This window comes from Cebidichthys violaceus, unplaced genomic scaffold (genome assembly GCF_023349555.1).
Source record: "Cebidichthys violaceus isolate CVI_PGR_0920_01 unplaced genomic scaffold, fCebVio1.0.p SCAF_8, whole genome shotgun sequence".
Taxonomy (NCBI): Eukaryota; Metazoa; Chordata; class Actinopteri; order Perciformes; family Stichaeidae; genus Cebidichthys; species Cebidichthys violaceus.
The window spans coordinates 14,697,256-14,708,052 of NW_027176964.1; the positions used below are offsets into that span (position 1 = coordinate 14,697,256).

Sequence of the window (10,797 nt, forward strand, 5' to 3'; positions counted from 1 at the left end):
TAAAATCCTCACAGGCTCATTGCCTTACATCCACAACTGTGAAATATTTCAAAGAGACTGGACAATATATGTGATATAAGATATTATTATGAATAAGATAAGACAATCAAATGAAATTCAGTATACATGAAAATGACAGAAAAAAGGAGTCCATGATCAGTATCTCTGCAATTCAAGTCACCCATGTCTAAAACATTTATTAGACAAGGACATGTTTAGATATTTCCTAGTAGAGCTTCCTCATATTTGTAATGTTTTTAATTGTTAATAAAAGTGTTTTTTTGTCTCTTGGAACACCTAAAATACACACATCAAACAGTGTACATCCCAATCAAAAGCAAATGATTAGTGAAAAAGAGAAAGGGGCCCATTCACCTTCAAGCATCATTCATCGTTCATTCATCAGTGTCAAAATGCATTTTAAATCCCACTGCATTACTGGCAGTTAACTGTTGAGGGGAATAGCTTCAAACCAAACATCATACATTCAAATTTTGCTTTATAGAAGATCATAGAAACGTTACATCGTCCTGTGACTCCACCCAGCACCACTGAGCATCATAGCCCAGCAAAGCCGAGTCTCTATTAGGCGCGCTCTCTTCCTCTTCCATCGTATTGTGCTGCAGGGCTCTGAAACTCTCCTGAGTTTGGTGCTCCGTCTGTGTCTCTCCTGACTGTTTAGTGAGGGGAAAATTATTCCCTTTTTTTCTTGCCCTGTTAGATCTGAGGAGAGCTCTTCTGATGATGCCAGCGTCGCCTTTGATGTCTTGTAACGGAGCTACATCTGAGTCCTGTGGTTGTGACTTTTCTGATTTGGCACCAACCAAACAGTTGGCAAGACCAGATAATGACCGACCACGGCTGCCATGTGCGGAACGACTGACTTCAAACTTGAAGGTGGAAGGACTCGGAGGTCTTTCCTCAGTAGACTCTTGGATCGGCGTGTCAAAGTAGCTCTTGTGGTTTGATTCGCCATCATCAGCGTGCGGTGGGTGATCCGCTGATTCCTCGCCAGAGTTTTCAGTCAAATCCTGAGTTGGACTTTGACTTTCTCTGTGGGAGCAACGATATAATTACTGAGCCACATATGAAGCCTGAGCCCTAAAGCTAACAAATACTTTAAATCTACATCCTGCACGTTTCTCCAAGTTTTTACTGAATTTCTGAATCTGACTGATTGAAGCAGTAAATTAAGCAGTGAAGTCAAATTTAGATTTTTTTTTTTGTTTTAGGTTTCAGAAGTTGTTTGTTTAATGACCACTGCAACGATTATATGGAATTTTCTGTTCAAGTTCAAAAGTTTAACCACACTACTTGTAGGCTATCCTATGAAAAGTAAACCATTTTCATGACAATTCACTGACATATTCTCTTTTGAACACTGAACATGCCACATATGATCTTTATAACTCTGAAGTTTATAATACAATTTGTGTTTATATGTCACTTCTATGGACATATTGCTTTCTGAAATACAAATGCCCCTGGTGACACTGAAGACACGCCAACCAATAGTTTGGCAAGATTTTGGCCATGGCATGACTCTGTTTAATACACTTTTTTGTACATCTGCACTGGGTTCCAAATTGCTTACTTTTTCTTGTAAGAGTACTACATACTACATCTGCCTTGACAAAGTACAAACGTGTTGCATGCAGTATGCATTCAATTGGTAAATACTTCATCATAACATGAACTTTGACCAGCTTGCTCATATATATTCCGCGCCGAGGATTGTTGGCCAGAAAAGCATGTTGGCTTGCATACTGAATGCAACCGGATTAAGTAGGACATCCTGGTATTTTTGGCATACTGCATTTTATATATTATGTATTGGGACATACTAAATCTTTTTTCCTGGCATACTAAATAGTATGGTCGTCTGGGTATTGGAACACATAGATAATCTATTATTTTTTAAATTAGCGCACATTTTCAATCAGAACAGCTTCCTGTACACCTGCCAAACCTAAACTGTACGGTACCTGCAGGGGGACATCGAGAGCCCGTGCTCCTCCACAGTGACCAGGCTGCTCAGGCTGCTTGTCAAGCTGCTGCCACGGCTGGCTAAGGCCCCCCGCTCCTCCATCAACCAACGCATGGCCTCAATACCCTCGTGAACGGCCACCAGCTGGCGCAGAATCTTCACATCGGCAGAACGCAGCCACCTCTGCAAGAATAGAGAGGAGTTAGATAAGTGTGATACAAGTATATATAAGGGAACTTGATATGTGTGTGTGTGTGTGTGTGTGTGTGTGTGTGTGTGTGTGTGTGTGTGTGTGTGCACTGCAGGTATGTATATGGGGGGAGAGAGGTATGTATTTAACCTCTCTCAGAGGCCATCAGACATAAATCATCCACACACACACACACACACACACACACACACACACACACACACACACACACACACACACACTAGTGAGGCCCTTGCTTGTGTACTCATTTGACAACAAAGCATGAAGCAGAACAAAAGAGCAAAACTAAATTAGAAGTATGTTGGAGGAACTTAAGGTGAAAAGGTGTTCAGAGAATGAGCAGAATGTGTGAAATGAATTGAGAGGAATGAGAGAGAGGCCAGGTGATGGGTGGGGTGAAGAGACAGGTGACACGCTCTGTCATCAGAAATAAATAATAAGCAGGTGAAGTGGCTCCGAACTGAAAGCAGTGGTTTTGACATTTCTGCTGTTCAGAGAAAAAAACATTCGTCTGTCATCAGAATAAACAGAGGAGTTATTCCTGGAACAAGTTGTGCAAGTGTTTGCCAAACATGGAAAGATATGCAGGTGGACATGCAGGCGCACTCAGACAGTACACACCACAAAACAGAAGTTGGTTAATTTAGGTAAATGCATAATTATAGGCTACTGTATATTCTCTATGATAGATTCAATGCTGATAACAGAATAGGAGTCTTTACCATCTCTTGTTTTAAGCTGCTTATTTTGTCAGAAAAGCTATCGCTGAAGGCAGAGCTGCGGTCTCCCCTGTCGACCACATCGGACCTCCAACCATCTTCGCAGTCCGCAGCATCCCTCATCCAAATCAGAAGACTTTCCGGTGTTTTCATGCCAACCTTATTTTCCACTTCTGTCAGATCTGGGAAGGAATCGTTGAGGATTTCCTCATCCATCCCACCGCGCCGTATTTTACTTCCAAGTCCTCCGATCGGTGGCTTTGGATGGAGAAGAGCTCGCGCGTAAAGTCGCTTTCCAAATTCCACTGTGAGAAGTTAAGACTCCACAGCGGGGAAACCGCGCACCCATAAATCTCCCACACTTACAGCAAAGTCCCACACGTTATATTCCTGAACACTCAACAACAAACCGTGACCACGAATGACAAACGTGCCACAGAGGCGCAGCACGAGCCGTGAAAACGCTGGAACGACAGATCACCTGTACCTGCTGACAGGCCGTCGCCATTCACGCTGCTGAGGTATTGATGGTATGTAGCACAGAATGTGTTGCTGGAAAGTGGAAATGCTCTTTGTGTAGTCCTCAAACAATGGTGGGAGTTCCATATACCAGCAGTCACGTGAAGAGGCAACACCTGTGCGCACCGAGCTGCTTGTGATGTGAGAAGCGCACGTTAAATCTGTAAAAAAAAATCTCTTTATTAGCCTGTCTTTATATGTTTAACCTTGATTCCAGACAGAGTAGGGCTACGTATTACTTATAATTGATTATGTAAATATTTAATCCATCAGCATGTAACTAAAGGCAGTAAACCTGTAGTTGTATAACATGTAATTTAGGATATGCAGAATCATTAGTGTCTTTAACTTTTCCTGTGATCAAATTTAAATGTCCTCATGTCAACCTCTGTTTGTTCATTCATTTGGGGGTATTATGGTGATAAAGGTTTTTGTTTTAAAATGTAGATATCTTGTTCAAATAAGTTGAATTAATATACAGTAGGTGTAGGCAATGGCAAAGATATATATATATTTTATTACGTTGTAAAAATGTGTTTTGAGACATTTTGGATCATATTGTGGAAGTGCTTAAAAGGGACAGTTCTCCTAAAATCCAAAATGCATACTTTTGCTCTTACATGTGCTATTTATCAATCAAGATTGTTTTGAAATACGTTGCCTAGTTTTGCAGATGGATGTTCCTGTTTTGCAGTCTGCCTTCTCTCCAATGTAATGGGACTGTATGGCACTCGGCTTGCGGTGCTCAAAGCACCAAATAACCTTTTTTAAAACTCAACAGCAGTGTCTCTTAACAGAAAGCATGAACCAGTTATTCAAAATAATCCACAGACCTTGTTGTAAGCAGGTTCATCTATGGTATTTTTGATTTTGGGGTGAACTGTCCCTCAAAGATATTCTGTATAAGAAGCAGGTCTGTGCTGTTGCACAGCTCACTTTTAGACACGGAGATATAAATAGTTAGCAAGCTAACATCTGCCACACACTCAAATAGATGATTTATTTTTATTCATCCGTCATCTTGCCCCATATTGATGGCTTTCAAAATCAGAGCAACGGTTATGGGAGGTTCTTGCGTCCTTTATGATTGAGGATAAGACCAGTTGTGCATTAAGTGAATTGTTAAAATAGTATATAATACAAATAATAATAATATATTAATAGATGACAGTGGCAGCCTGAGAAAAAAAGATAAAGCAACTAGCAGAATGCATGAACTGAAAATAAGTTTATGATGCTTCATCTGTTTACAGAAAACTAAGCTGAGACCTCAGAGGGCAAAGTTAGTTTTATGTGAAAAAGTCGGAGGCATCTTTAATTAAAACGTTGAGGGTTTTACCACTGGCCACTGTTAGAGGGAGACAAACACCACTGCATCCAACACAGACTGGTGGAGACCTTTGTGTCAGCTGTTATCAGCCGAGTGGCTTTGACTGAGAATCAGGAAGCTCCAACGTTTCCAACTGTTTTAAAGAGAATGTAATTAACATATAAAAGTATGCAATGGACCATTAGCATGATAAGCATAAGTCTCTTACAACATACACACTGTAGTTGGGAGGATGCTCAGAAAAACACTTAATATCTTCATTTCAAGTTTGTAAAAAACAATTTATATCATATACAAAAAAATAGCACACAGTCCCACAAAACAAATACAAACACAACAAATAAGAGACAGCAACTAAATACAACAAAAATATAAAAGGAGGGTAGAACCATGTTTCAATGAATTAATCTCGATCTCTCGATCTACTTAAAAGATGAAATATTACTAGCCTATTGCCTTACCTCCCTTACTCCAGTATAGAGGCTAAACTCAGTTCAGTCACCTTTAAATCTCAGCTGTGCAACAGAATCCCCTGGTTCATTTCACTGGAGCTGCTATGTGGAGACCAGTATAAGACAGTCCCAGGTGAATTAATGAATATGAATACAAGGTAGGATTTAGATATATATATATATATATACTTAAATATGATTTAAGAAATCATCACAAAATATGTAGACAAATTATGAATGAACCACCAAGACACATGAACCAATTTGACACTCTAAGGCGACTCAAACCACACAATGATGCACACATGCAAGATGGCTACTCCAATGCATACTCAGCCCCCCCCTTTAACACAGCTAAAAGCCCCACAAGAACAAATAAAACTGAATATGGCTCCTCTAATTGATCAGCTAACAACACACTAAAAGGGAAGAGGTCTGAAGAAAAGTGTTGGCTGCTCTCGTAGCATCTTCGATTAAAATCTAATAGAAACAGGAGCACATTGATATACAAAAGGAACCTTTACAAGAAACATTTTACAAAACATATGTAATGTAAAAACAAATTATACACTTTGCTAGACTGGAACACAAGCCCCCAATCGGTGACTGAAATCTATATTTATAAAGAACCATGTTAATATTGTATTAAAAGGACTAAAATGTTACAACATCTCTGATCTGCTTGAGCATAACGGCTGATGTGCTTTAGCAAGTCCCTCCGAACATGACGAATCAAACAAATAACACATTTTTTTTAATCAACAAATCTTTAATTTAATACTATGAGCTAAAATAAAGATTTCATGGCTCTAAAATTTCACTAAAACTGAGATTTTAAACATATTTTCAAACCTACAAAATAAAAAACCAAACAAATGCTGCCCAGGTGAGCTTCCCACCCCTTTTTATAGACTCTGTCCCTTCCTGGGTCATAGTGCTAGACTAACTGTTAACTTCCCTTCCACTAAAATAATAAATGTGTGTGCACATAAATATATCTGAAACGTTAGCTGTTGTATTGTTACAGCTGTTGCTAACGTTCATGTTTAAAAGCTTTAAATTGATTCCCCTTCATTTCTAACGGACATAAGATGAAGCATTAATATTCCCTCCACACTCGCTGTCTGCTGCAGCATAACAAAAAAAAGTCTTTGTAAGAGACGAGACATCTGCTCAGCCACACGCTCTGACTTTTGCTCATAACGTACGGCTTCTGTTGACATGATCTGGCAGTTGATGTGTTTTGGGGAATCAGCCAACTCAAATCAAATAGCTTGTTTCCTCTGCAAAGACCTGTAGATGGCAGCAGACGTTCAAGCGCTCAGATATTTGACGACATTCTCAGAGGTTGAACAATCAAGCCTGATTCTCGCTCCCACTGGGATTTCATTCATTAGCTCTGTTTTCTTAAGAGTACAGATTACGTTTCAAACCCTGGAAACTGAGCCCAAGTCAACACTCTGAGGTCATCTCAACTTATGAATCATAATGTTTTCTGTAATTTTATAGGAGAGTTTCGGCCATTAATTCTCCAGGTTTCTTAACAAACATGCTCTACCGCTGCGAGCGCATTCCATGATTTCATCGGAGAGGCATAATACTGACAGGAAATATGTCATACTTGACACAACATTCTTGTAATGTCCATGGAATGAAAACGCAAGTGGGAAGTTGGAATGACGAGACGATAAATAAATCTGGGTACTGTGAGCCCAGGGGGGGGGTGGCCGTAAAACATTACCCACGTATTAGCAAGTGTTCTCAGGGTAGCTCAGACTAACCCTGGGGTCAGCGTTACATGAGGTCGAGGGTGAGCATAAAAAATGTTACACAGAGAAGGAATTATGTTTTTTACGAGTCGGGGCCTCCTACTTCCAGTTTTAGGGAAATCATAAACTTACTCAAACATTACAAAAAAATGGTCAAATTGTGTCATTGAAAGGCCAGAATTATGAGCAGATAGGATTTTACAGCATCTGTCAGGGCTGTTAAGTGTGATTTACTAAGAATCATAAAGAAGATGTGGGGGTTTAATAGGGGAGTTGCCCTACTTTTTTTTTTTTTTGCCAAACCACCTGAAACGAGAAAAGCAGAGACACATTCACTCACGTGGATTGAATTTATCCTGAAGTCTCTTACACATAGGGAACACGTTCCTGGGAATAGAGGAATAGATATTTTACTATTCTCGTGTTGTAGCCTAATTCCCCAGTGAATCAGCCTGAAGCGTGGCGTGTGTGTGTTTGCATGCATCGAGTCAAGGGTCAGAAAAACAGCATAACAGCTGAGGCCAGGAAATCCTCCAGGTTCACATGGTCTGTGGAAAGACCCTCATGTACAAACAAAGCCAATCAAGGAGGGAGGAGACCCCTGAACTTTACAGCACAATTAGGCCAGAAATCACTCAATGGTTCATATGTTTCCCCCCAAAAAAATAAGCTCTCAAGTGTGGAAATCTTCACCTGTCTGTTTTTGTTACCTTTGGACAGAACCAGGCTAGCTGTTTCCCTCTGCTTTCAGTCTTTATGCTAAGCTAAGTTAGCCAGCTGCTAGCTGTAGCTTCATATTTACTGTACAAATATAAGAATGGTATCAATCTATTCGCAAAGCATATTTACCGAAAATGCTGAACAGTTCCTTTAAGGATCTAACTGACGTGTTTCAAAATTATGCAAAAAGGCCCAAGATTAAAAGAGAAACAGTTAGTTAATAACTCCCGCTGCTCATGAATTTTTAGTTAGGCGATCACGCTGCTTTGTGCATCTGTTTCCATTTAGGAACCTACAGAGAGATTAAATGAGTGTGGAAACGTAATGGATCTCATATGTATGCAGAGGCCCATTTACATCCTGTAATTGTGTTGTGTTTATTCAAACCATGACATAAAGCACAGATCGCAGAGCTGAGAAGACACATAAATACAGAGTTTACAGTGTGTGAGAGGCATGCTATGGAGCCCATTAGTTTCCACTGGAAAGCTTACGATACCAAAGTGCAATTTGCATTGTCAATTGGGGCAAAACTAAAACAGAGATGCACATGGCGCACAAACAGATAGCCCGTGCTGTCGGACTGCAGGGTCATCAATAGATTCCTGCTGCATCAATCTTTGTTGTTTAAACAGATGTCGGCGGCACCAAAGAGCTTGTGCTGGGCCTGATCGAATGCTTGATAGGAAAGCCCAGAGGAGCCTGTGTCAGAGGCCACCGGGGCCAGTAGATTCCAAGCACATTAACATTCCTGAATAAATAACCCCAGGGAATGTTATTGTGGAGACGTTAAACAGGATTTTCCTCCCAGAGCGCAGGAGAACGACCAGGCATCACTCTGGCGTCTCCATCGCCTCGGGTTAGGAGGAGCTAAAGCAGCCGGTGCCAAAATGAAGAGCTTTTTAAACCCCCCTTCTATCCTTTCCTTCCTTCCAATTGCCAATTGCACCACAGGAAATAATTCTGGTGATTCTGCGTCATTTAGATATTGTTCCTCAGAATCAGATGTATTTGCCCAGTGTGTGTGCACATGCAAGGAATTTTGTCTCAGTTTCTTTTTCATCTCTCCGGATGTACTTTCACATGAATTTAAATAACAGCGAGGGACAAGGACAACAAAGCTGAACAAATAAAGGTAGAGAGCGGCGGGACTGTTGTGTACACAAGAAAAAAAATAGGTGTTTATATAATGTTCCTGCCAGTGTACATACAAACACATCTGACCAACCAGTGATATTACCAAGCACAAACACATATTTTATATCATGTTTATACCTTTCCATTAACAGGCATAGTACTAAATATTTTACATCTTTCTGGATTCTGCTGTGTCGACCACACGATGGGGTTCCCATTGTTTTCCATGCAACATGTGTTCGTAATAATGGACTTTCAGCGGGACCAGCAGGGGTGGAGAGGTTAAGTATAGGCAAGTCAAGTGAATCTTATTTATATAGTCTCATATCACAAATTAGCTAATATAAGGCTAATAAAAGCAGGTAAGCTTTGCTGAACTACGTGACATTGTTTAATATTGTGTTTAACTTTGACGATCGAGTGTTTCCAGGTAGTTTTGCATACGTCACTAACTGCCACATCAGACCTCTCCAATCTTTCATAGCATATTACACATGCTGGTAACTCATCACTGTACATGTGATACAATTACTCCTCAGTTTGCACTGTTACCGTGAAGAACACAATTCCATTCAGGCATTCATAATCAATAGTGATACCACTGGGGGAAGTGAGTGTTTCCAATCAATGCTGCATCTCATTTGAAGAGTGACAATCGATGTTCCCTCTTCTTCTTCTTTTTTTAAACCTGCATTGATTGATTTTTTTTGGGCCACTTGGGGATAGTGCAACAAGCTGAAAACACTGTACTGAAGTTGTAATTGCAGTTATGTTAGCCAACGGTTGTCTATTTAAACATGGAGAAACATTAGCATTCATTTTAGAGTCAGGTTTGTGGTGGTCTGACAATTTTGAGTCAAAAATATTCACTCTCTAGTTAGAAGATCGAGTGTTTCCAGCTCTGTTTTGCTTTCCTTCAGCTGCTAAATGCTTCTCTAAATGCTCCACAATGTTCATCAGCTAGTAGCAATAACTTGGTCTGCTTGCTGTTTTGGTGCAGAGCAGGAAGTGTGCAGTTGGTCTTTCGAATTTTTTTTCACTGAAAACAGCTGCCTGCAGCAGCCGGTGTTTTTGCTGTTGCCAAATATGTGGCCAAGTCAGAATTGAGCGTGATTTGGAAAGGTATTTTCAACATCAACATCATCAATTATGAGTCAATATGATCAGTCGAAAACCCCAGTTAGTTTTGAATCACAACTAGTTGTTGAATTTGCCCTCAAAGAGCTTTACTTGTAGAGTGTCATTGTACAATGCTGGACACGACCAAGCAGTCGCTCTGCTCTATTCTTCAGCCTTACGTCAACTGGGTTGTTGGAATTCTGATTCCTCCATTAAACGACCTGTCAAACAGCTCACTAGTGGCTCCAAACTGAATGCTACACAATAAAAAAGCCTTGCTTGTTTCATAGCTCCCCTTCTACTCAGAAAAGTCAGTTATTGCCAAATTCTTGACGATGTCTCCCCCTCGCTCTATCTGTGCATGTTGTGGCGTTAGATGTCTGGGGAGGAGGATTCCTCCGGATCGACCTGTTGCTCCGTTGCAGTGCAGCTCGGAGTTAGCTAGATAGGACCAGAGTCCACCCTTCTCCTCCCCTGGTGAATCACACATTCCTAATGTTGGAGGTCAGCATTGAGGAAGGACTACAGCTCCGGACACAGTGATGGTTGAGTGAAATATGGCTGTTGTTGATTGGGTGATTTTTCTCTGTAAGGCCTGCGAAGGCATCCTGTAAAGTGATCTTTCTCCAGAGACGCGTATTCATTGCTTTAAAGGTCACAACCGAGCGCCTGCCGAGTGACACGAGAAAGAGAAGTGAACAAGGTCAAAAAGCCTCTGGCCAGGTGCCAAAGGAAATACAGGTTTCAGCGAGAATGAGTGCGGTACCTGAGATTTAAAGTTAATCACGCAGGGAAAGTTATACCCCGTCTTCCTACTCTGCTCCCTTTTTTTTT

General features: G+C 40.7%; 1 protein-coding gene across 1 annotated transcript; it reads right to left on the reverse strand.

The window, feature by feature from the left end:
* Window positions 1-509: 509 nt before the first annotated feature.
* LOC137892613 (leucine rich adaptor protein 1-like) lies at window positions 510-3,236 on the reverse strand. The gene is made up of 4 exons (XM_068737893.1): window positions 2,921-3,236; window positions 1,986-2,170; window positions 885-1,053; window positions 510-674 (listed from the first exon to the last, which is right to left on the reverse strand). The coding sequence occupies exons 1-4, from the start codon at window positions 3,131-3,133 to the stop codon at window positions 510-512; spliced, it is 732 nt and encodes a 243-aa protein (XP_068593994.1). The 5' UTR covers window positions 3,134-3,236.
* Between the last annotated feature and the right edge of the window lie 7,561 nt (window positions 3,237-10,797).

What these genes read in the sequence shown, in the direction of transcription:
- LOC137892613 (XM_068737893.1), bottom strand. Translation starts at nt 3,133, where the DNA reads ATGGATGAGGAAATCCTCAACGATTCCTTCCCAGATCTGACAGAAGTG. An exon ending in CTCTCGATGTCCCCCTGCAG is followed by an intron (nt 1,054 to 1,985) that starts GTACCGTACAGT and finishes TTGCTCCCACAG; the next exon opens with AGAAAGTCAAAGTCCAACTC. An exon ending in CTTCCACCTTCAAGTTTGAA is followed by an intron (nt 675 to 884) that starts GTCAGTCGTTCC and finishes CTCACTAAACAG; the next exon opens with TCAGGAGAGACACAGACGGA.